A 27528-nucleotide genomic window follows, 5' to 3' on the forward strand; every position below is an offset into this window, starting at 1 on the left:
GAACAATACCAAGAACACAATGTACTGGGGACCTGGAAGGCACTTGTCTGCTACCAGCATCTTGCTGGTTACCTGCTTACCTGCATTTCCAAAACCAGGTATGATTCCCACATGAGTGGGAATTCCAGCAAAAACAAGCTTTGCCATTTCAAAGTGGCAAATGCATTTTCAGAAACAAACCCTTATAAAGTGCTGTTGCGTTCTTTTAATAAATTAATGCTGATAATTGATGACATTCCCATACCTTGAACACTGTGCAGAACAGCACGAATGCAAATTATATCAGTGCAGGCATGGGAATAAACCAGCAAAAGGCTGATTTCTGATTCTGAAGCCAAACATTATCACTCCCCTCCTTTTAGAAGCAGAAAGGGGGGTGAAAACAAGGAAAGAAAAGAAAAAGAAAGACAGCCAAAACCAGCAGGCTAAGTAGAGTAACCGGAAGCATACAATTTACTACTAATGGTTCAGTGTCTGCAAAAGACTGCTCAAGCTGTGCTCAACAAAAACTCAGTAATAGTCAAAGAGGGAAGTAAAAAAAAGGCAAGATGTTTGGCTTTACTTTCTGTCAAATACTGTTAAATATGAGCCTCTTAAAAAAACAGAATGAAAGAATCCAATAATGCTTTGTACAGGTGGTAGTGAGGTCCCTGGCTGGGCCTTCAGACAAAACCATTCCCATGTAAACCCTAAAGAGGATTAATCCTCAAGGACCACTGTAATGAGACCTTAAAAGGCTGAACAACAGCAGCCTATCACGGGGGGAAGCAGTAGCCTGCTCCCAGAAGTCTTCTCTAGCAGAGTTACATCAAAGCAAACTGGGACCAGATAGCAGGATTCTGCAAGAATCCCTTATCTCAGCGCTAGCGGATGCTTCTCCTCTGATTGTCTTGAACTGCCACCTGTCCCAGACATCTTTGAAGGGAATGCTAAGCCTGTGATGGATCTGACCTCCTCGAGCTGAGATTCTTTTATGTTTCTTCATTTTCTGCTCTGTTACATTCTTTCCCTGCAATGCACACTACATGAAACAAAGGGAGTTCTCACTCCTTGACTTACTGTCCCCAGCTATTTGAAAGCAAAAAAACAATGTTAAGGATTATACTTCACCCGCAATATGGAGCTGTCCTCAGGAGACAAGCCTCTTATTTTTGAGAGTTATAACTAGATGGCTTTTACACGAAGGGACTTTAAAATGAGGTTCAACATTGCTGGGAGCCAAGATATGAAAGCTGCATATCAGAGATAGCTTAAAAAACAAAAAAGGTTCATAATACAGAAGTATATGAAAAATCACATTACAAAAATGAGCAGGAAAATAACCAGGAAGCACCAAGCCTCAGAGAAAACACCAAATTATTGTAGTATATATATGCATCCCATGTTGCACACCAACAGCCTTTAATACCAGTGTCTACCATTCAGCGCCAAAATCATCCCAGATAAAAAGAAAAAGAATTGGTAACTACAAATAAAATAGCAGATCTTCTACCTGAGACACATGCGTACACTAACACAAAGTATTACACCCAGCTCCCACTAAGGGATATAGCTTCATCAGGAATGTTGCACATCAGGGTTGGCTTGTAAGCAGTGAAGCACTGGCAGCCACACTTGCCCTGACTTGGGGATATGTACTTGCAGTAGGATCAGCTGGAGTTACAGAGCTGGAGATAAATTCAGGAGAATATCATCAGATTTTTATCTCACAGCTACAAGTCATAATATACAAGTCACCATGGTTGTAAAAAGGCTGGGCTGAGGAGGAACACTGCTACAAGTCCCACCTCTGGTTTCTCACTTTTGCACTCAGTTATTTCTGGACTGTTTAATAAGTCTTTTTCTTCTAAATACATAGCACTGTCAGAAGAACAAGAAGCAAAATATAGGTAGGCCGCCAGCAGCACCTCTCAGCTCCCCACACTGACAAAATAAAAGGGTGTCATTAGTTGCAGTTAGGTGGGACTCAAGGAAGCACTATGCAGCAGGATGGAAGCAGACAGGAAGAGAAAGCACAGCTGGAAGGATTCAACCAACCATATAAATGGCAAAATTCTGAATCAAACAGCTGAGTTAGACTCTGTGAAAGATGGCAGCAAACAATCAACAGATATAGAGTCTGAATAATAAGTAAAAAAAAAAAGGCAGTACATGGAAAACACTAAGCAGACCCTGGCATTTTCTGCAGCCAAGACCTACTGGCACCTGTTGCCAAATAAATGTGGCCTAGAGGCATGCTCAAAAAGAATTTGAAGATGGCTTCTTCCCATCTATATAGCAATTCTGACAACAGGGTATTGTGCTTTAAGACCACAAAGCAATGCCAGACTAAGCACCATAAGGAAAATAAAAAAGTAATTTCCAACAGACAGCAGAACACACCATTTCAGATGAGTGCCCTCCTCAGAGAGCTGTGCCAATACCTTGTGTAACCTTAACAAACAGTATCCATGTCTACATCACTTCTTAAAGGCAGCCCAGAGGCCACCCCCTCATGGAAAGGCACGACAACTTGTGTTTTGCCAGCCTCTAGACACAGCCTCAGCAGCAACTGGCCCAACACGCCTCAGGTCCAGCAGGACCTGCATGCCCAGGCAGCCCCCACGTGTTAAAGCAACACAGGCAGCATTCCCACAGGCAACCTCCCAAAGAATTCCAGACAGGGAGGCTGGTCACAACACAGAGACACAGCATCCTTTAACCCACCTGTACAGAGCAGAATACACACAAAACTCACATCTGTGGGAAGAACGACTACAGCAGCCCTTGTTCTCCCTGACCCTGGTTTATAATGCACAAAGGATGAATGGTGCTACTAAATGCCAGGTGTGTGTTAATCTGATAAGTAACTACTGACTTTGAAGAAATGTGCTATTTCCCCACAAGAAGCAGAAACATTTTCACAGGCCAGCATTCTGTGCTTCATTCAGGTTTTTAATTTATTCTGTGGGATCATATGAAGCCAAATCAGGCTTTAGCTTTTATTTAAAGGTGTTTCTTCCAGTTTGCTTTATGTGTTTAAATAAAAAACAAAACACAAAAAAAATTAACTGGAAACTTGTAAGAGTGAAAAAAAGCACAAACCATAGTCATTGCCACTCTCATGCAATGCAAGGACTTAGATGAGCAGGACATACATCAGGCTTTCCAAATCAAATCCCATCCCAAATACTGGGCAACTCAATAATTAGCTAGCAATGTATGATTAGTGCTCTTCTTTTCCCTCCTAGTCAAAAGAAAAAAAAATTCCCTCTTATCATAGCAGTAATTAATGTTTTTGATGTCTGGCACCAATTTTATTGTTAACAGCACTGTTAGATCAGTGGTGTTAATGCCAATTCAAATATTGTCCAGCATGAAGAACAGCTTTGGTGCCAACAGTTTGCTATCACTGTACCATGCTGGACTGTCCCGGTAAAGTGAGCAACCAATGTTTACACATAATATAGGCCTTGATCCAAATTTCATTCATCCAAGTAACCCAATTCCATTTCAACAACAATGTCTAACAGAAGTCAAGGCCAAAGCCTGAAGCTTTCATAAGTTGTATCAGTATATAGGCTTGTGGGGAAAAAAAAAAACCAAAAAAACCACCAGTACTTTTTCACACTAAGGAATCTGACATGCTGGAACAAAATCTAATTCAACACATTCTAACTCATTAGTTATTTGCTTCTACTCTTGGTATGGCATTAAACTCAGACATTACCATAATCAGCCATTTATTTTGAAGTATTTAATATGCCATTACTTTTGGCTTGTTACCACTGGCTACTTCAATGGGTACTGTAGATGGAGGAATAACAATGTTCAGCTCTTCATCTGCAAAACGGTAACATGGATTCTTGGGAATTACAATTTTAAATTACAAATAGCATGGAGAACAGGTGAGATAAAAGGGCAGGATCTAAAGCAACTGAGGATTATTTCAAAGTTTATTGAAGCCAGCAGCTGTTGATTCATTGAATTCACTGGGTCCTGGATCAGCATCATTCAAGTGTTTGGCAAAAATGATGGTTCAGGGCAGCACTGAAATGTGAAAGGGAAACTAGAATAAACAATGGGGGACCCTCTATACTACCTTATTCAGTGTGAAACATGAAAGAAGCATAACTGAGATTAGAAAGCAATTCTGTTATGTGGTGAGCTATCTGTTTTGAACTCAAAAAAACTGCAAGACAATAAAAAAAATATACAAAGCAAAAATTAAGAGACTGTTTTGTAAGTGATAACTCCTTTAAAAGGAAGTATGAAAATGTACAAACCTGTACAAAGATACATTCCCATGCACATACTGGCTTTCTTGCTGCTGTGTACTCACCAGCACACAATGCCAATGCCCACATGGCAACACAGCAGCTGTACTCTTTAAAACACAGCTATGAATACGTCAATATTGAGGATAATACTGCTTCCCTGCATTGGTGGCTGCCTTGGCTGTAAGCTATATTAACAGAAATCAATAAAGGTAGCCAGTGTAAGTCTGACTGAAGGGGTAAGTATTCCTGACATGATCTTCAAACTCAGATGTGATCCACTCAGCAAGCTCAAGAGCTCCAGTTGTAAGTAATTTGAGGAGTGTTTTAATAAGAGTTTAGAGAGTACTGTGTAAACTACCAAGGCTAAGAGGTAAAAAGCCAAACTAAGAGGAAGCTAATTGTGCTGGTAGGTGTGAATAAAAGGAAGTAGAGGCTATGGCTAAGTGGCTCTCCTCCTAAGTACTGAGCTCAATCAATAGGAATAAAGCTGTATCTGCAAGTGATCCTGAAAAAGGTTCAGCAACTACAGCATTTGAACTGTCATAAAAGTAAAGGCCTGTTCAACCCTGGACTCCAACAGGAGGCTAGTACTGACAGACTTCCATGGGACAAGCTTGAAACAGCGCTTTGACAACAGGGCCCATGCTGCCTTTTAAATCCTCCCCAGACAAGCCCATGGTCAATGCCATGCAGACAGCAGCCCCATGGTGCCCACACACCCCCACTACTCCCACTGCCCACCTGAGGCATCCTCTGTGGCACAATGCCCTCCTTCTGTGCCCACACGAGGGCCAGGGGGCAAGAGCAATGAAAAGCAGGGCATGTCCAGATCTCAAGCACCCAGAATGAAAGAAAATTAACACAAGAGTCATGACAGAGGACCATCCTGCACACATTTGCTACTCTGCAACCTTTTTATTGCTACGGTTTGCTCAACAAAAGCTGGACAATGACAGCAAAGACGGAGCAAAAAAATCTGAATTGAAATGTTTTCTACATTTGGACCTAATAAGTGAGGATTCTGCTGCCTAAGTACAGACACATAGGGCCACCTTAGATCCCTGGTATATCCGGACATTCATACAGAGTTAACAGATATGACCAGGATACAGGGATTGACCAGGCTGGCAGTCTGACCACTTAGGATCCTCACATGAAAATAGCACTCAGGTTCCAATCTCTACTTAGGCAACTAAATTCCCTCTGGTAAGCTGATCGGAGGGAACACCAGTGCAAGAGGACCATATCACATTTTCCCCACCTTCCAGCTGTTGATGCCACAGCAGTTACATTGTAGGCACACAAGATCAGCCCAAATCCACTACAAACCTTCAGTTTCAAAAGCACTGTGACAAATGTCTGTGCATCAAGGGATACAAGGAAACTACTTTTGAAGAAGCCTTTCTCTCTCTCCTGATTTAGGAGCAGCTGATCTGCCTTGATGCTCAAGAGATGGATTACATTATTTCTTGGCTTTTTCTTTGCAGTTCTTAACCATGATTCTGTGTCTCTGAGCAATGAATTCTGTCTCTTTCCATGAAGGCAGTATACAACAAATACATACTGTAAAGCAACTAAAGAAGCTTTAGCTGAAAAAACCAAATCAAATCCATTAGAGAAGTGGGTTTGCATTTCTCCTGTCTTCATCTTTCCCATTCTTAAACCCAACACCCCCCAAAAAAAAACCACCACACATAAAACCTCATCCTACAGCTTCCTTAGATGCACTTGAACACCAAAACAAGGAGATATTTATAGAAAATTTTTAATGTGCTTCTCAAAACAGTTTTAGAATTTTGAAGTCCAACATAATTATAGGGCTAGAAATAATTTCTATAGTTTCTTATTTCTTACTTAGAAATTCTATTCTATTCTACCAGATCAAGCCAAACCCAACAAAAAAAAAAAAAAAAAACAACAAATTAAAAAAACAACAAAACCACAAAAAACCCTCAAGAAAAAAACAAACAAAAAATATAACAAAGAAAAATAAAACAAAAACAAAAAAAAAAAAAAACAGCAAAACTAAAACCAAACAAACAAAAAAAAACCAAACCTACATGATCACCTTTCAATTGCTCGATCACACTACACTTCAAAGCTTTCCAGATATTGGCAGTTCTGGTGTCTGTCTCATGCTGAGGAGAGAAAATATGCATAAGAAGGAAGAACATATCTACATACTGTAAATCTATAGGTGCAATTATTACTTCCCAGTGAAACCATCACACAAAAGCAGCAACTCTAGGGCTCTCAAGAGACACTGCTGATTTCACAGGGCTGCAGAGAAATGGGCAGGAGTACTTCCAATGAGCAGTTTCAAAAACAATGTGAGAGGTTTGGAAGGCATCTTGGTGAAGCTATTTCAGCTTATAAGCTGCTAAGCTTACAAGGTCTGCAGCACCTTCCTAAATTTCACACTGAAGTTGCCTCTGCCCGTAAGTTTGAATTTGAGAACAGTAATGGTTTTTGTTGGAGGCTATTGAAAGATGCTATTATATCTTAGACTTTTAATCCCAAAAATGCTTTTGCAAACACACAAATTTTTTTAAAGATCCACACTTCAGTTGCTCAGCTGACAAGAGCAGTTTGACATTCACTTTTCAAACAGAGGCTTTTTTCCTTGTGAATTCTATTAAAAGCTTTAGATTTTACTTTTTTCAACTACTCCTACTTGACAACATTCGGAAACCACCCCATAAATCACTGTCAGTAGAGGGTTTTGTTACTAGAGTGCTTAAGCCTCTCCCCTGCAAAATGCTGTCGAGTTGAAGTAGGACCCAGATTCTCAGAGTTTGAAATTGAAGAGCACCTAAATGTATTTAAAGACTCTGGCCCAAAATCTCTACAGGGATTCTCCACTGACATTCTCCTACCACTGTTCAACCAGACTAGGTAGAAACTCTCTACTAAAAGCTGTCCTGGTCTCCCACCACCCAAAGACACTGTGAAACTAGAGGTGAGATGAGAAACATGCCTGCTTTGGGGCTATCCAAAAGTGTCTCGGTTGTCTCTCCTGAGTCCAAAATTATGCCAGGGAGATGACAAGGAAGGCCACCACCTACCCCTCTGTAGGCCCTATCCATGAGCCCATCTGCTGGTGGTGACCTGGACTGCTCTCACTGTCAAATGTGCCACACAGAGCCACACAGGCCACTGTGGTTCAAAGGTGGCTGCCATGAAAAGTCATTGCTTTCCAGTTACTGCATTTTAAAATAGTGTTTCCAGTTAACAGTTGGCATTTTTAGAGACATTATCCAATTCTCCTATTTTTTCCCCCCGCCACGCTTCCTTTTCCTTTCCTAAGGGGATATGAAGGGAGAGGAATTCTTCTCAACAGAAATTAACATGAACAAGTGCACCTAGTGAACCAGCATTGTATTTTCCTTGCTGGGGTCTTTCATTCATATTGCAAATTGATTTCGAGGTGACACTAACAGTGGGTAATCTAACTCGGGCAGTTATGCAAGGCCCAGTCCTTACAAAGCTAAGTCCAAGAACAGTCAGTGGGAACTGAGGGCAATCAATACCTTTGGAGGGCTAATCCTATGAAATGTGCAATAAGCAGTTCCCACTTCCTCTGATAGATACAGAAGCTTCAAAATCAGCAAATTAAATCCTTGATAAGAAGAAGGATAAAAAAGGAAAGGAAAAGGAAAAAAAAAAAGAGTGAGTTCCTGCTTTCAGCTAGTGCAACCTCTTTGAGATGAAATGACTTACTGCAAAGAGAATCCTGCAAGGGCCATACGTTCCTGCATATATCAATTTTTGGATCAGAGCCAAGTGTTCTGTCACTTGGCTTTTTACTTAAGATAATTCTTCAGGTTTTGCTAATTAGGTACTAACAATTCTTTCAGACGAGTTGTATAACCCAGGGAAGAATATCAACAGTATGTTTTAAATCAAAGTGTTTACATCAGGAATGATTCATTTTTTCCATAAGGAATGACTTGTGAGACAGGCAGTCTTAGTCTGCCATAAATCTACATGAAAATTAAAATTGCGGAAGAGAATAACAAAGGCAAGTTGCTATCCCCATCTTCCCTGCCTCAGCCCCAACTCGAGAGACGGAATTTACAGGAATTAGTGTTTGAGAAACTCAGGATTTTAACTCCTTTTAAGAAACACTATGATCAAGGTCAGTAACGCTGCTTTCCTCAACAAAGAAAAGGAGCTAACTCCAGCACTTCTGTCATCTGTCCTAAAGCCTTTTTAAAGAAAAAAGTTTTTAAAAGTGAAACAAACAAAAACAGCATCCCCCTCTTCCTTTGTGAGCTGTGTTTAAATAGTGGTTAAGAAATCCATAACAAAAAAGACAAAAAAGAAAAATTTTTTATTTAGGTCTGTGTTTTCCCTTTCATCTGCTGGAGGATAGAAGGCTGTGAGCTGAGTAGGGGACTGTATTCCCATTCCCAGTTGCTAAATGGTTGAGGGGCTCTCTGGTGGTGCAGAAGGGCCGCCAGCTCCATAGCATGTTTCATCCCAGCTGTTTGAAAAGCTGGTTCACTTGAAACATTACCATTACCCCCACCCACACTCTGCAGGAGAGCTAACTCCCTCTCAATGAGGGATTTATTCCACATTTATGGTAACTATTATTACCAACATTTACAACATCAGTCATTTTAATTAGAAAAAAAATTAAAACAAAAAAAATCCTGCAATGCACAAACAGACACATACATATTTACATGTAAAAATGCAAAGCACTCAAGTTGTTTCTAATAACTGCAGCTCATGGAAGGGACATGCATTCCACACACAACTGACTTAAACACTCTTTTTCTTTTTTTGTCATAAAATATACAGATGTCTTTATTCAAAAAAATTATTTTCCCTTTCCTGTGTTACAGGAAGCCTGCCCACACTTTTAAATACAAAGTGGGTATAAATAGAAGCACGAATTAGGCATCTTGAAAAGTCTGTATTTTCCAGCCACAGGGAAACTAAGAAATTACTGAGTGTTTACACATCTGACTACGTTAAATTAAAACATTTTCTATTCATATGCCCAAGAAAACTGACAAGAAATTAAGAAAGGAAAACAATAGCCTCTCTGGCTCTTTACCTGTTGCTACAGTTTACATTATTCAGCCTTCTTCGTATGGACCACTAAAAGTGTCAGTCTGAATACAGTCACCACTCTGATGAAAGCATATCTTACATATATAAATGATATAACTACTATGAAAATTTCAGTAAGACTGTCTGCTTTCCTATAAATCTAACTAGACATTTGTCTTTTTAGTTGTCTCTCTGTATCATAGCTATTAAAGGTAAATAAAAGCATGATGGCTCTTTTTATGACATTAATAGCTTGAGGGACTTTATAAATCAGTGAATACAAATGTACTGCTCATTACAGGAGAGGGAAGCAGGTCTGTCCATCTGATGCTTTCTGACTTAGATTTCTGCTTTAAGATCTTGTGGCTCATTTAAAATTAACTCATCTCCTGTTTCTCTACTGTCATATGCTGGGTAACTTCTGGTGTTCTCTCAAATACTGACATCAATGCTTTCCTAGTAGTACACACAGCTTAAGCAGCTAGCATTAATACAGACACAGTAGCTTCATTAAATCTTGACAACTCTTGTCAAAAGGTGAAAAGGAAAATAAACCAAAATAAACTCGTTGCAAACCACTTAGATACATGCTGATTGACCAGATCTTTTTCCTCTGTCTGAACCTTCAGTAATTTCAGTAACACTTTGAACAAGATTTAAGGGGTGAGCCGGCAGCTGGTCAGATGGTCAAAATGGCAATCTTCCTCACTAAATTCAGCATAAGGTCTGTTGTTTGTTTGAGGGCTGTTTTTGTCACACATTTCATTTCTCCCCAGCTGTACTGCCTACAAACAGAGAAGCTATTTTGCTTCCCCAATAATACTTGTTTGTTTTGGTGGGTGTCTTTTTAGCTAGATTTGGGCATTTGTTAACCAGAAGCTATGAATGGTGCCTCCAGCCCCCGAGGCAACACTTGTATGCTGTGCTGCTCACGAGTGGCAGTGTGCACTGCACGTTCATGCTTCTCTAGCAGGAGTCTGCCACGGGTGTGCTGCAGCACATGCTCCTCAACAGAGAGATGAGTAACTCCCCCAGAGGGTTTGAGCAGGTCTGTACGAGAGCAGGAGAGGAGGGTGTACAAAAACCAACTGACTACACTGAAAAAGAGCTCAAAAGCTTAACTGCAAACTTTTTCCCTAAATACTGATCTAAACTATACAGACAACAAGTGTTCGTTTTCTCATAATACCTCCATCCTTATTAACAATCAGGCACTCTTTTTTTTTTTTTTTTTTTCTTAAGGAGGTTGGTGAGACTTAAGGTTGTGCAAGACATACTTTGATCTGCACCCTGATGAGTGAACATTCCCCTTTGCTGCTAGCCCAACTAATGAAGGGATAAAATTAGCTTTTATCCCTGGCACTTTCTTTAGCAAAAAAACATGCACTAATCAGCTGTCCTCACTAATCAGTCGTCTGGCTAATGACCTTTTGCCTTAAAACACTAAAATTTCTGAATGATGTTTAAAAAAAAAGAAAAGCAATGCAGACTGCTCTCTCTTTGTGGGTCTTAAGCCTATCATCTGGAATTGGAGACTGAAAGGTTAAATGGCAAATCTGTATCCTGACTGGGTGATAAATCTATAATCAAAAGGCACAAGCCTTGACACCTCAAGATGTACTTCATTACTACACAACTAAATGATCTTTTTTCTCTCTTTTTGTAAACTAGAAACAGATGAAAAAAAAATTGCTTAACTCCTTCATACTTTGCCTGTGGAGAAATCCACTCCACATCTGCGTTCAAGTGTCAGTTAATTTCTTACTTTTTTATTAATGCCTGAGCAAGAATTCAGAAGTTGAAACCATTTGCCTTTTTTCCTCCCCCTTACAACTTCAGGGAACTATAGCTGAGAAAGAAAATTGCAAAACCACTCCATCAAGCCTGCATTCTCAAACACACCCGTGAAGGTCTAAAAAGCCCTCCAAAAAAAAAATAGAGTCCAAAAGCACAAAAATAAGCCTTCCAATTTCCCAAATTCTCAGTGTACAGGGCACAGTCCTTCTTCCTCTCAATAACACACTTTTACATTGTTTTAAAAGAGGGATTTTTAAGGCCTGTTTCATTTTCCTTCTCTGCTTTCTATAATGAGGCCCGTTTTTCTTCATGTATTAAGGAGGTGGAGCAAAACAGAACCCTGGATGGCTGAGGAGGATTAGCAACAGATGAGACGTCCTGTGGAAGTCACTTTGCAGAGGCCTGTGATACTTTCTAGCTGCAGTGCAACTGCACCCTGGTTTTTAACTTCAGGAAAAAAAAGGATTGCATTTACAACAAACACCACTCCCTCCAGATAAACCAGTCGTCCCCGGGGGCGATGCAAAGGGACAAAATCACATTAAACTTGGCAGCCTTCCAACTTTGCATCCCCAAAGGAGGCAGCGATCAGTACTCACGGTAGTGAGGGTCCATGTAGCCGTTCCGGGGGTCCATGGTAAAGAGCGTCCCGCGGTAAGGTACGGAAGGTTCGGGAAGGTGCGATATAGATCCATGGATCTCCTTCTTGATTAATGAGGCCCTTTCCTCACTCGACGTGGAAGGCTCTTCACTGATCTTGCCGAGGCCTTGCCCACCCTGCGGCTGCATTGTGATCGCGTTCCGTCTCTCTCTGTGATAGGTCTGCCCAGGACTTTCATCCTCTGCAAAAAAACGAGGGAGAAGAAAGAGAGAAGGGAAGAAAAAAGAGAGACACGGACTTTTAGCCCATTTATAGCAAATACAATAAAGAGAAGTTCTCCCCCCGCTGCCCTCCTCCTCCCCCCGGTGTAAGTTTGTGGCAGGAGGTGCCTGTGGCTGTGAGGGATGGCCTGGGGCCGCAGTAGATCACCGTCACCCAAGCACCGCCGCTCCGGCCAGCGGGGCTATCAATTGTGCAGGAACAGACAGAGCTGGCTGCTGCCCTGCCTCTGGGACAAGGAGCCTGGGAGCTCCCTGATGGGGAATCAAGCAATGATTTGTCACGCAGAGAAGATGAACCCCACCAGCTGGGCCTAAATCACGCCCAGCCACCCACCACAGCTCTGCGGCCCAGCTCCAGGTCCCCGGGCTTTGCCCGTGTCAGGGGCTGGAACCTGCAAGGGAGGTGATCAGAACCAAGGTGGGCAGCAATAAAATGGGTAAAACTTCTCAAGATATAGGACCAGCAGCATCAGGCAGGCACAAGCAAGGCCACCTGCTCTGACACCACGCTGCAGTGTCACCACGCTGGTGCCTGTGCAGGATGGTTGCGTGCGATCCCCTTACATCTTTTTCCCAAATCCACACAAGCAAAGCCACAAACTCTTAATGAACAAGGGGGAAGGAAAAGCGGGGGGAGAAACAACAATAACTAAGAGGGTCATACCCAAGCCCCAGTTTGGAGTAAGCCTCTAGGCCTGTGGTAGCACTTATAAGGGGAAAAGAGCCTCCAGACCGTGGTTCTATCAGCCTTCCCTGCAGACAGCTCCAGGACTAGGTGCTAAAACCACCCACTGCTCCCACAAGAATTTTAACCCCTAAGGACTACATACACCTTTTAAAAACCAAACAAAATGGTTCTGTTCCTCAAAATCAAGATGCATGTTCCTAGGTACATTTCACATGTGCCATGTGGCAGTGGGGCTTTGCTAGGTACATAAATCTCTAATGTAAATGCTCCCCTTCAGTTGCATTACTGGTTTAAAATAGAGATGTTCTCTAAACAAACATGATTCCTTGCTGTCTGTAATCCTTGGCCAATATCAATGCCCCAGGTACAGCCTTGCTCCATCAACCACACTGCACATGCAGGTGTACACCAATACATCTTGAAGGAATACTGATAAAGATTCTTCATTTCAAAATCACTCTGCAGTTGTAGAAGCAAACAAGGAATCTCAAATAATTAAATGCTGGGCACAAAAATGGTAACTAGAAAAGGAAATGAAAATACCCTTAGGAAACAGAACTAAAGTGCTCTTACTGTACAATCCACATGCAAGGAAGAATGACTGACACCAGCACCAAGATTGCACTTCAGTTGTCAGAGATTTGAGGTCAGGGCTAAGTTTTCACTTGTACCTTTCCCTGGTGTACTTGTTCACACAGCGAAAGCAGCAGCCAGCAATTCACCAGGTGACTACTTTCAGCAAGCCTGGCACCAGTGTAACTCAGCCTATGTGCCTTTATAAGAATTAGATTAGAAACAGGCTCTGTACATACAGATACCTGGCCATTATATGTGCAAACCAGCCACATCATTGCTTTGAATGAAATGCTAACCAGTTTTTCCCCTGCCCCCTCTCCCTGCAAGCAGCAACAACACAAAAACTCAGCAGCATAGCCTATTGAGCACTTAATTATTTTTCTATCTCCAAGTATTACAGCAACCAGGGTTTGCTGACTTATCAGCATCTTCCAGGGACAGAATTCTTTTTGCAGCCAATAATTCTACATACAGAGCTTTTCCAAGGTTGGGTTTGAGGAGAAAGAGTTAATGGAAATAGACAACAACATTACAGAGTTTAAACCCTTTGCCCTTTTCTACTTTTTATTAATATGCACAGGCACTGGCCCCTGCTCTGGATTAGCAGGGTTTAAGGTTTCAACCTTTTACACTGAAGCTGGTTTTAGTTAGAGAACTGCAAATCAGGGACTAAAACTTTAAAACTTATATGAGGTTTATATAAACTCGCTTGTATAACTAAAAATCACCACAAAGATATATTTTCCAACAAGTTTCTCTTTAGCCAGAGTCTTTTGTCTTTTATGCTAAATTTCAACCTAGAGTGAACTTTTACAGATGAGACATAAACTCCTATAAAAACAGGGTATTACACTCCATTTAAAATTCTGACAGATTCTTAAGTAGAGCAAGCTAACCACTGCTACAAGAGTTCAGAAAGAAGAAAGCTAGAGTGATTTGTGAGGCTGTATAATCACTCAGATGATCTAATAGGATTTCAGTTCTTTTACTCTTCCATATAAAGATAATATTTGTTAAAACTGCCATCCTGGGATACAACTAGAAGCTGACATCTGTTTGAGGACTCTACTTTCATACTTTTCTTCTCAAAACATCCACGCGTCATGAATCAAGGTACTAGTGACTGTTATGGAGAAGGCTGATTTTTCAAGTTGCTGAATGAAATTCAAACACTACTTTCAGTAACTTAGAAACTAAAGGAAATATATGGTTTGCTTTAATAAGCTTTTCCCTTTTTTGGTGACTTGAGAAAAAAAGAAAACAAAACTATTTTGCCTTCTGCATCAACGATCTCTCTCCCCATTATAAAGTTATTGCCATGTGCCGTTACAAGTCAAAAGTTTCTGTGCATTTTCTGCCACACAAAAATTGCTCCAGAAGTATTTAACTAAACACAACGGCGTTTTTGCAATAATAGTAAGGTTTATTCATCAGCCAAACAGCTCACCACTGGGCTGCCCATGGTAGGGGGCAGATGAGAAATCTGACAGCACCCACGCTCCAGGACACCAAGAGCCAAGCAGTTTGCAGGAGCTCCCCCGGCGCCGAGCGGGAAACTCCTCTGGCAGCAACGCTGCCGCCTCTCCCGGCAGGCGAGCCACTCCAGTGTGCCAAAAGGGGAAAGCTGTCTCATCTTGCTCTGCTTCAACTGAAGCGCTCAATAAGGCTTCAAGAGGAAGAACGGGCAAGGTGCGCCAGGCCAAATTATTGACAGAAACACACTGCCTGCCATGGCAACAAGTGGGATTCTAAAGCAAAAATGTAAGCAAACAGCCCACTTCTCCAGCAGCATCTGCCAAAGGGGTTTTACAGCCAAATAAGTGAGAAATGTTCTGTTACTGCTCTGCTCACGTTTTAGAAGTGACCAGCTTTAGGGTCAAAAGAAATGTCCGATTTATTTAAATGTTGTAGAGAGACAAATGCCAAAGTGAAAGATGAAGTTAGTGGCAGCCAAACTCCAGCATAATTCCTCTCACCTTTTCCCAGTGTAAGAGTGAAGGGTTAAATAGGAATAGAAAAAAGCAATCATGCCCAAGAGCAATCTGCATAAGCTTCTCTTTATTCACATACACCCTTTCTCTGACTTAACAAGCCAATAGCCAGAGACACATGTTAGAAGTGCCCAGTCTTGAATGATCACTTTAATCCAGGATTCTCACATCCACTGAGAAATACCTGATTTAGTCCTGCTATTCTGATCAGAAGCCAATTTTTTTGGAAGTGCAGAGCTCCTCATTTAATGGAGCACCTCTCACTCAATCAAAAAGCTTTGTCAAAAAACTCACACTGGACAGCATGCCTGAATAAACACACTTTTAATTGCACAGCTAATTTACTCAGAAAGTTTTTTAAAAATCAGCACAAGCCAAAACAACAAAAAAATCCTTTAAACTTTCTTTACCTATTGAGCTTTTTTACCTTTTTATACCATAGACCAAGACAAAGTAAAAAATATTTTACTTTAAACCACCTAACATCAGAAACTGAAAAAAAGTTGAAATCTATTGATAGAGCAGACTAAAAGTCAACCCCAACACACTTCAGAGACACCCCTGCTTAAACAAGACAACACCAGCCCAGTTAAATCTCTTTGTATTTTAAGTTCCATCACCATATTTCTGCTAGCAACTTTCAGAGAGCATTACTATCTCATGAGACATCTGACAGCACTTCAGCTGAGTAGGAAAAAAAACAAGGTACTTACAACTCAGTCCAAGAGACCCTGGCTGATGTTCCCTCTAAGCTCTTCTCTTCTCTTGACCAAAATTCTCTGGCTAACAGGACATGGGCATTCCTCCCTCTTTTCCTCTCTCTCTGTTCTCCCCCCCACCACCCCCTCCCACCCCCATCTCCCTCCCTCTCTCTCAGAGGCAGTGCTTCTCCCATTAGAGGAATTAAAAGTGGTTGGTGCCATGCTAAATTTAACAAGCTCATTAGTATTCTTCCTGTGTGCTTCCTAGTGAACTCTCCCTATTCAAGCAGCTCTCTCTAGCTGAGGGGTCAGGCGGCTAATCATTAAATCAAACTAATGTCACCCTATCACAATCAGCCTAAGAGAAGGAGGGTTTATTATTTCAGTTTATGCTAAATAAACGGTTTTACAAATGGTCTCCAAGCAAGGTCAACAGCAGCTTCAATTACAAGACAAACTTAACAAGAGTTGCTATAAACCAAGTGCTCCATATTGACCTAAGCACAAGCTCCACTCTGCATATTGCCACTAGCAGGATTGTACAGGAATGCATATTGTAAAATAAAGGAAAGGGTAATCTTTTCTTTGCGAGAATTTGTGACTGCACAGAGACTGCTCATTCACCTCTCCCCAACCAGATTGCTGCTCAGCTCAATTCACCCCACACAAAGGCTGAAGACCAGACCTCAATGGACCGAGTGAAACATGTTCAAAACTAGGCTCTCTATTGTGACTGAATTTCTTAACATCTTTTCAAAAAGCGGAGAATGCCTTGAGGCTAAAGGAAGAAACAGGCTAATGGTGAATTGGGAATACTGAGCAAATTTCAGAGCCCTTTCCTCCTAGCTTTTGAGGTTGAAAGCAAGCTCTTTCCTTTCAAGTTTCAAAGTCCTTTTTCCTCCCGCAGTGTCACAGAAGGATTTGAAAAGAAGGTAATTGTGCTCACAGTCCCCCTGATCAGAGCTTACGTCCTATTTCTGGTATTTCAGAATACTTCTTGCAATAATGGTGCATATAGCTCAATCCCTTAACCGTCCTGCACTCTGCAATTGCTCATTAAATGAACAATTGCTGGTATAAAATGCCTTTTATGTTCAAGGTCTGGATATAAGATAAGCATTCTAGTACTCTAAATTTGGTTTACTAAGGAAACTCTCCATCATTAAATTACAAAACTGAAATCAGAATATCAGTCTTTCCCAGAAAAGTAGCATTTTAGATGCTGTGAGCCAGAAGGAAGGGGGAAGGTGGAATGTAAAAAAGATTGACTACTTAGATTCTTAACAGAACAGATACCTAAGTAAGAAAGCAATTTCCTTCCCATTTAAGAAAGTCTAAGTTTTTGACACCTGATATTTTCTTCCTTGAAATGATGCAATAGAACAATTGCTAGGCTCGTTAAGACACCTGTACCTGCACCTTCTTGCATACACACACTTTTCACTACTCTCTGGCCACCTTAAGAGCAACATGGGGGGAAATAGATCTGTAGGATTGTGCCTGCCTTTACAAACAACGTATGTTGTAAGCAGAATTTTGTTTTGGGTGAGTACAGTAGTTTAAATTGGGCACCCCGGTCACAAATTTGTTATTTTCCTGCATTCGGAGCAACTGCACAAGAAACACTCTGGAAACACTAACACAGATATGAAGGACAATGCTCATAATTGGTTATAAAAATAGACTCCAATCACACAAGAGCCTACAAAATCTGCTAGATAACAATACTGTACCCATTTTATTTGCAATGCTTAAGCATACCTTATACAAGACTTTTGTGCTTATAAATAATGTACATTAGCTTAGCTTACCACTCAAATGCATAGTTTACTATTCCCATTTGCAATTGATTTTTAGCTTAGTTATTTTTTTCTTTATACTATGTATAGTATTTTCCAAGAACTTTGGAATATGAATACACAGCTCTTTTTGTGGTTTTGTTTGTTTGTTTTGAAAAACATGTTATCTTCTTTTTTGTCAACATTAGCTTTCACTGGAAGAGAAAGGATCTATCAATGAAGGAGAGAGGGGACCCAATCCCTACAATACTTACCTAAGTATGTTCTATGCACACTCCCTTATTTTCCTCAAATGACACACACATTCATTTTTGCTGCATCTGCTGCAGAGCCCGGTTCAGTTCCTTTTTTGACAGTACAAGGAGGACAGAGCACGGTGCACCGAGACGGTGCCCATGACTTTGGAAACAGAGAATGATCATGCATTCCTCTGAGTCAACAGCAGAGTTCCCACTGACCTGGATGAGACAAAACTGGGCCTGTACAGAGTTCACACTGCTCCAACACTAAACCAGGAACACACTGTTATCAGGAGAACATCGCTCACAGCCTTTTCCAAATGTGTGAATAACTCTTCCCCAAGACTGGTGAGGAATCCAAGAATGGCATGAAGCAGCTTAAACTCAGGCAAACTTTTGCAGACCCCTAAATCAGAGAGCCTTGTTAGTAGCAATGGCTTTATCTCAATTTATCTCAATCCAGATGAGTTTACCATGCTTGTTACCTCCCCAGCCACTCCCAACTAAAACCAACTGGCTGAAACTAAACAGACATATAGGAAATTATGTAAAATAAAACCACCTTTAAAATTTCATACAAGCAAACACCTACTGTATTTCACCAAGAGTCTGCATCTGCAAACCCTTCCATCAGATCTATAGAGAAATGCTAAAAAATCTCATATAAAAATCCTCCTGAGGAAATACAAGAAGTAGCTGTAGACACAGCTACCTACACACAAAGGCAGAGTGCTGTGGAAACTTCCTTGTCAGTCCCAGGACTCAGCCTCAGATGGTGGACAAACAGAGCAGGAGGCAGGGCTGGGCTGCCTTACACATGATCTGCATCTCGCTGATCATTCAGGACATGGAGGAGAAAAAGGAGGAACATTTGGGCACATGTCTGAAGTTACTAACCTGGCACTTGAGCCATCCCACTCTCCTCAATGACTTCGGAAGAAGCTGCCAAAGTTGCTTGTTGTGAACCAGATTTCTTCAGCATCCTGTTGGCCAAGTGTGCCTCGAGCTACCCAGCTGAACCACCAGCTAGGCAAGACGTGGAGCTTGAACCCTGCAGTGCCCAGCTGCAGCCCCAGGCTGCAGGGCTCAGGGTCTCTGGGAAGCTAACGGAGGGATTAATTCTCAGCAACTCACAAGCGCAGCCTCCGAAGAAGTGGGAGCCTCACTTCTGAACAAGCCCTCTCCCAGCCCGTTTCCACACGGGCTTTAAAATAACAAAAACAAACAACTTAAATCAAAACAGCTGAAAACCATTTTCTCCCTTCCCAAGTTCAGGGCTACGTGTTTCTCCCGTGGCAGACAGTGGATTACTGCAGTGATACTTAACACCGCTGGCGAGCGCAGCCCCCAGCACTCTGGTTTAGGTGTTAGTGACAACATTGACTGTGGCAGGAGAAACACTAAACCCTGCACCTAGGCACCAAGCAGGTGGCAAGATTTTAAATTTACCTTCATGGGGCCTATAATGCCCAAATTTTGCTTGCTTTACTCACACTGAAATTCTGGGGATTCAGTGAAACTATTTGTGCAAGTAGAGCAAGAAGGATTCATGTCCAGCAGCAGAAATGCTCCAACCATTGGGCACAAATAGTCTGGAAAATGCGCCAAAGATGTTGGTTAGCACGTGGAAATGCTGTATCGTTAGCCTGATGAGAAAGGGGCTCTCAGTAGTGCCAGTGCTTTGAAATTTCAGCAGACAAGAAAAAAAAGAAAGTCATAATGCAGAAGTAGAAGAAATTTGGAGGCAGAATTAATTGGCAAAATTAACATATAGCCTGTCATTTCTCCTTTTAAATTTGCAGAATGAGAAGACAGTCAAAATCATTTCCCTTTCTTGGTATAATAACTTTTATGTTTTGATTTTGCTATTTGAGGACTGGGAAACTGAAATGAGAAAAAAAAATTCTTTCAAGAACAAACTTACTTTTTCATTTCCCCTTTCAAAAACCTGTTCTACCTTACAAAATTTAGCAAAGACTGCAAATCACTGTGCAACAGCCTCAGCAAGCTAGAACATTTGCTCAAGGTCTGCTGATCAGGGCTAAAACTCAAGCTTTGCATTTGCAGAATATCTCCAGGATCATTGCCCTTCTCCAACATCTAGACTGCTCAAAGAGCCAAGAGAGTAAAATATAACTAGAAGACAACAACAGACATTAGGATCTGACCTTTGGTAACTATTTTTCAGAAGGAAAAAGCTCCTCAGCCTATTGTAAAACTCTCAAAAGGATCCTGATTTAAAAACATTATGAAGTTCTTCCATTAGCCACTTATTAGACTGTTAGTCATTGCTTACTTTGAGCTGGCTAATTAGTTACATCAAAGGCACTACAATAAATTCCCAGGAGGGTTTTGGGGGGATATATTTCTCAACCATCTAATAGCACATTTATGCCTATCTGTGGATAACTGCCTAATTTCACTCAGACACTGGGGGACATATTCTGTGCTGTCACTTTCTACCAAGCCAGCAGCAAGACCAGGCCTTAAAGCTGTTTGAAGCCCGATATAAATTTGATTAACCATGCTTAAAAGCCACAAAAGAGTGAAAGAGGCACTATAAACCCTTTGGTGCACCATTACAGCACAGACACCTTAGCCTCAAGAGAATAAAAAAAACAGTTATTTATTGTGTTGCATATGAACGGAATTATATTTCTTCCCTTTTTCCTTGGATGGATTCAAACTGCTAAATGTAATCATTAGCAAATCACTAAAGTGGTTTGCAACAACCCAGGCAACCCTTCAGTTTAGATGGCAGATATCACCTATTTAGTTGGGAAATTTACTTATTGCTGCGTCCTTTTGCACAGTTGCAGTAAGACTTTTCTTTCCATTATATCCCTGTACTTCTGGTCTCTGAAAAATACCAGTTGTTTAAAAGTATGTCATGGGTTACTCTGCCCTGATTTACAGTGGCTGCAATCTCCAGACAGTGATTTCACCAAAGTTTTCTAAGGGCAAAATTTGAATGTCATGTGCAGATGTGTATGTACTTCTACATAAAAAATTATGGGTCACAGGCACCCAAAAGTTCAGCTCCTTACATTCCATAAAATCCAACTGACTGCCAATACGTGATACACAATGTCTGCAAATAAGTGTCCACACAGGCAGGCTGGATACCTGAATGCAGAAATGAGACTTTTCATAGTACTTATCAGTAGTCTAAATAATTCAGAAGAGTGCTGCAAAACAGTTGTCAGGTTTAAGCAAAAGATGTTTTCAAAAAGAAAAACTCTCGAGCCCTGTACCCAAGCAATTTGATGCTTTGAATGATCTTCTGGACATTAGATCTTCTGGACTAGTTTAAAACAGCAGAGCTACTAATCCACAGATTTTGCAAAATATTCCTTTTAGCAACATTGCTTCTCTATCAGGAATATATTCTGAATGCCCCAAACCTGGCCTGTTTACCTCTAAAGTTAAAGCTCAGGAGCTTTCTTCCCTGCTTGGAGACACTGCTTACAAAAACTCTCCTTAAGCCTTAAGATTTTGACCTTCCCAAAGACCAGTCTGTTTTTTCTCCCCTCTCTCCATTTTCTTCTCAGTTCTCTCCACTGAAGAGGATGTACAAGGATGTACCTCTGGCAGAGTTGCATGCTGCCATATTTTCATAGTTCCTGGCTTCACATTCCAGTCACCAAAAATACTGCTAACAGCCACAGCAAGCAGCCTGGACCCCAGAATGGGTGCATGTGAATGGGCAAGGAAGGATGAAGATTGGAGAGCCTGGAAGGAAAGGACAAAGCAAATTCTTCATATCATGATTTCCCCTCACCTAGGGGATGGAATCCTCTCAAGAGCTTTGGCTCTTTGGATGGGTGGTGTTGGAGAGTTAAGACAGTTGACAACCACTCACTGGCTTTCTTGTCAGTGCCTCTCTCCTCCCTTTGTCATTTCCACTCCACGCTTCTGGCCAGGCTTTCCAGCCTCTGGTAGGAAAGGCGAGAAAGTCGAGACACACCAGCTTTTTCCAGCTTCTCAACACAACCTCACAGGGGGAGGAACTGAATGCCAACCATATCACTTTATGGATTAAAACAAGCTGATGGTTAATGTTTTTTGTTGAGTTTCAGGGATGAGCAAAATTTGTTTTGAGACTTCACTTTTTTTCATTATTTATGTATTTTTCTTTCTAACCTTAATGCTGGATAATAGATTTTTAAAGACAGTGGAATATTGGCCTCAAGCATTTACTGAATAACTGCATACATGTACTTAGGTGCTTAGAACTGCCTTAAGTAATATTGTATATTTCTATTTATCAAAATGCTGTGGGCACCTGAGATCATAAAGACAGCCAACTCAGAAAAACAATCCTATGTTCACTAAGAAAATGGCAGAACAATTTAAATAGCACTCTCCTTCTACTATACTGGCCATGCAAGCTCAAAAGAGGCATTCTTAAATTGTTAATCAGGTTTTGCTGGGTTCATCTACACACAATCTGGAAGGAGGAGATTTCAATGTTTCCTTATTATTTTTTTTCATTTGTATTCTTGTATTTTTTTCATTGTACATTCTCAGGCAACATCTATTTCCAAGAAAAATAAAGTTTCATCCTGCAAAAACATAAAATAAGCATGATTTGTATGGAGGGAAGGCTGGGGAAGGGAAGGGGAATCACCTGCAAAGTTCATTTGTCAATATGCAAAGCAAAAGAGAAAAAAAAACCCCCGTGCAATTCCGTGACTTCTGTGTGCTGCAGAGGAATGTATAATTGTAGGTCTTCTTCACTCACCAAATGCATAAAATACTGATAACTGATTTCATAAGAGAAAAACTATTTTTATACAGTCAATAAGCACAGTGTGATTGAAGGATTCAAGGTCCATTTGATATATATTCAGAAACATCCACTTAGATTTGAAGGCAAAATGTGTTGAAGAGTTAGCCCAAAGCTGCCCTACAAATCACCCTGCATATTAAATGTTCCAATTCTGAAAAAACAGAGCTTGCCTCCCATTTCTATTACGTCAAATGCTTGTCCACAACTTGCACAACTTGTCCACAAACACATAACTGTTGACTAACAACTATTTACCATGTCCCTCTGAAGGCAAGGGGGGAAAAAAAACCAACAAAAAAAAAATCCAAACCAAACAAAACACACCACATAAAACCAGAAGAAAACTAATAAATCAAGCTTTAAGGGGCTATTGCCCTGAATTCAGGAAGTCTACCCCATCCAGACCCCTTCTACTCTTCCAGCAGCAGAGAAATCTCATCCAAAACACTGTACTTCACCCTCTTCATAACAGCTACCATAAGTGCTGAATCAGGGCTTTTCATAAACATCCCAAATTATTGAATAAGTACACCTCATTTACCAGCATCTCATCAGGTTGCTAAATAGCCAAAGAAGCTTTTCCGCCAAATAGCAGCCATGTTCTTTCTTCCACCGTGCACCTTCTTGCTGGCATCAACAAGAATTCATTTTTTTTCCTTTATAAACAATAGAACTACAACACAGATACCTCCCGCATCATGCTGTCAAATGCATCAAATTAAGAATAATACTTTTATGCTAATCTCATTGTTCATACCAGTTTTACCACAAGTCTTGTAAACATGAAAACTAGAGGACAGCTTCTAGTCTAGATACCTCCAGGTACTTCTACAGTTATTCATTACTATGTTGTCAACTGTGCCACAATCATTTGTTGCATTAACATATCCTCCTTGCAGAGGATATGAGATTTAACACATTTGTCCTATAAAATTCAATTAACCATTTCAGATGCACCAGAGTTTTAACATCAAAACCAGATAGCTTTAAAGAAGAAATTCCCTTTAGAAATCACAGTTTTTTCATGGCAAAAAGACTGACAGTCCACAGCCTTCTCACAGCAGAATACATATTGGGCTTGCTTGTTGCAACTCCTTTCTAAAGACTAGGAAAAAATCTTTCCCAGAGCAGCAAGGTTACCACTGTCAGCTGCACTGAACTACACACTTCCCTCTCTTTCGGGTCTTATCTTCAAAAATCATGGAAACAAAGATGTAAACTTGGACATTAAAGAGTGTTAACATCAAAGTATATGCACTACTTTTGATATTAACCAAAGCCTTGAACCAGCAATCTAACTGGCACAAATCAGGGGTGTCTATGTAATTTCAGAAACAGCTGAACTGATCTCTGTGCCGTGGCCTGCATTTGCTCACCGACTTTTCAAAGCACAGTATCCCTGTATGTTTTTACAACTACCTGCCAATCAAGAAAGCAGCAGGAATCCAAATTCACTTCTTGGCATTTTCACCACTTATCTGTCTACATTTCTTAACACATGAAGCTTTCTATTTTTTTTTTTTCCTTCAATAAATTTTTAAAACATTAACATTTTCCTCCAGAGCAACTTCTGTGCATTGGATCAAATCATGGCCTGTATAAGATCTCTGCCCTTTGGTTTACACAAAAGTTACTGTATATCGCAATTCAGATTAAAAAAAAAATATATATACAAGCACATAAATAAATTATGTAAATAGATGTCAATAATAGATTAATACTTGTTTATTATCTCACCTGTATTCCCCCATCCTCCCTCCATTCCATCTATTATCATATGCATCACTCTTATGGTCTGCATATCCCAACAGAGGATTCAAATTCTCTCATCAAAGAATTTAAGTAAAAAAAGGATGTTTATGATCTCCTAACCTTCACTATTTCCCACAAAACTCTGGGTTTTCATCAGCAGTAACACACACTCCCCCTTGCTGAAGACCATTCCAACACCATCTACATAACTTGCATTCAAATGAGGCAGTGCCAGAACTTAGGACAGGACCTTACAAAAAACCAGTGACCACTGAACTAAGCAGGCAACCTACAAGAAAAGGCAGTGCAAAAATGCAGGTAGACAGCTGGACAACACTTTGAATGTTAACTTTCCCTTTTGCTTTAACTTACCGGCTTTGTTCATACTTAAGTTGACACAAGACTCTCAGAATATGTTAACTCGTAAAACGCTCTAAAACTTTAGCTGGGGCAACACATTATGGCTTGAACATACAGCAGATATGAACATATAAATGAACATACAGCATATGCATGTCCAGTTACAAGTATAAACTTCAGGATAAATGAAAATAAGAGAGGAAAGAAAATGTTCAAGTTTGGATTCCTAGCATTTTTGGTACCCTATTAATGTTTTATGCTAACAGGACAAAACCCAGGATGCTAGGATCCATGCTGTGATGCAACATAATGTATTACATAACTGTACTCAGAGGGATGACTCTCCCCCCATAATAAAACGTCCTTTTTGCCTCACTGCTGAGGGAAACAAGACTGAATAGTATCAAGGGAAGAGAGAAAGGAGTTTGGTATCTATTCTAAATATCTTTGAAACTCATTGATTGGATTAATCCATTTTTGTCTGAGGCAAGAGTTTCTGTACTAGATTTCCACCAAGAAAAAGGCAGCATCTGGGTGGAAGAGATGTTGTATTACCAACCACATCAAGTCTGCAGAGTAATTTTTCTACATCATACAGAAAGCATTAAGGAGCAAGGTGTAACAAGCATTCCAGAAAAAAAAAAAAAAAAACAACAACTTTGATCAGAGCCAGCATCTTACCAGACACCAGAGAATCAAGACAGAAAGCCATGCCCTGCAGGCAATTCCCAGGAAGGTCCATTTCTACTCCAAGCAGCTTTGCATTTTGAGCAGACCTGCTGATTAGGGATGTGATCTGAAGCAAGTTTCCAGGACAAATCTTATAAAAAAATCAGCACCAGAATGCAACAGAATCACATGAGGTTCTGTAGGCTTTAGCAGTATAGGATGATTCAAACATCCACAGTGCTTGCAAGTTAATAAGTACTCTCTTGAGGACTAAGCATTTGCTTTCCACAATCCCCCTCAACACTGAGGAATAGAATGCCCAGGAATACTTTCATTTAGCCAGCGGGTTATCAACCACCCATGAAAAACTATATGCAGGCATGAAGATGGAGACTGACTACAGAGCCTGTTTTGCCAGGCCAACCAAAAATTTCATCAAAACCAGAAAAACTGTACATGCACAGCCTTGATGAAGAACAGCAAATAAAATTGTGGCCCAAGAGTGATCATTGTCATCCTCACAGACCAGAGGCATGGCTGCAGAAATACCAGACTTTTATATCAGAAGCTGGGTTCACTGGCAAAAGGGCTTTCTTCTCAACTTCTCAACAAGACCTCTCTTCATTTCAGTGGAAGCAGGAAAAAATGGAGGGGAATGCGCCCAAAGGAAGCTGGGAACAAATTGCACCTTAAACCAATAAAATACCCATGGTCCATCAAGTTGTCTCGGTACTGAGAAGTCAGTAATTAAAATTTTAATGGCATGCAAGCAGGTTTCTAAATCATTAGGCAACAGAACACAGTGTCAACAATATCGCTGAACAAAGGGATAGAGAAAAATCAACCACCACTGCTTAATCACTTGAGACTCTGTCCTGCAGCTATTCATCTGAGGACCACAGAAGTCCTTTATACCACTGGAACTACCTGCTTTGTAGCACTAGGTCATTAATTTATCTTCCCTCATCTCAAACTGTAATGTTTTTACCTGTAAGGACTTGAGAGTGGGTATTCATTTTTGCCACAAGTGCAAAACAAAATTATCACGCACTGTTTATGAAGCATTACACATCTCTGCACACACAGAACTGTTGGAACATGAACACCACAAGAAAAAGAAGCCAACAAAGCAACATGCCATTTTTCTCTACAAGACCCCAGGTTCATCCAGCACCACCCACGGGGTGCAAAGTGTGTGTTTGATAAACAGTTTATCAATATCTGGTTCTCATCTTGGAGTTCAAGGTATGGCCCCTCTGCTCCATGTACTGGCTTCATTGAAGCCCAGCTCTGCAGACAGATTATTAATTTCCTCCTGGACTTTCTCTGGCACTCATTGCAATGTCCAAGCGCTTCATTAGTAGTATGAAAATGTTTTTTACAGCAGTTCTCGCAAGGTGAAGAGATGGTCTGGTCACTACCAACAAAGACTATGCACTTAATGTCCCTAGCTCTACATGCATAGTGTCTAGAGAGCCTGAGAACCCATTTTCAGAGAATACATTTTCAGAGTATTTAGCATCAAAAGTAGTTTACACAGTTTGTGTTTTCAAGAAATATTTATAACTGTATTTGTTAGCAGGTACACATGCTTGCCTTTCTGAAAACCAGATGCAAGTCACATAACAAGAAACAAAAATCTTCTATACTGGTGATGTTGAGCTGCTCCAAGTAGTAAGAGCTCTAGGTTCAAGGTAATTAATGACACTTCAAAAAATTCCTACATATTTGCACTTTTGTGTTTAAAGTATATAAAAGGGTGGGAGTTGTGACTGAAGAATTCCTCATTTCTGGGGCCATTTATAAAAAGCTGCTCTCTTAGCAGGGTATTTTATTATCTAAATATGAGTTCAGTCTGTAAAACCTCCTTCTATGGTAGCAGAGAGATATTTTGTCTTCTTCATTATGTATTTTGATGAAATACAGTAATTTTTATCACCAAGACCTCCACCTCACTGT

At 40.6% G+C, this 27528-nt stretch overlaps 1 protein-coding gene across 3 annotated transcripts in view; it reads right to left on the bottom strand.

Annotated features, from left to right (window-relative positions):
* The window catches only part of GLI3 (GLI family zinc finger 3), a 201699-nt gene that overhangs the window by 125532 nt on the left and 48639 nt on the right, over positions 1–27528 (bottom strand). For all 3 annotated transcript variants that reach the window (XM_056483614.1, XM_056483615.1, XM_056483613.1), the window contains exon 3: positions 11720–11962. In XM_056483614.1, the coding sequence (XP_056339589.1) occupies positions 11720–11962 (243 nt within the window). The remainder of the gene's footprint in view (positions 1–11719; positions 11963–27528) is intronic.

Source organism: Oenanthe melanoleuca, chromosome 2 (genome assembly GCF_029582105.1).
Source record: "Oenanthe melanoleuca isolate GR-GAL-2019-014 chromosome 2, OMel1.0, whole genome shotgun sequence".
NCBI classification, from domain to species: Eukaryota; Metazoa; Chordata; class Aves; order Passeriformes; family Muscicapidae; genus Oenanthe; species Oenanthe melanoleuca.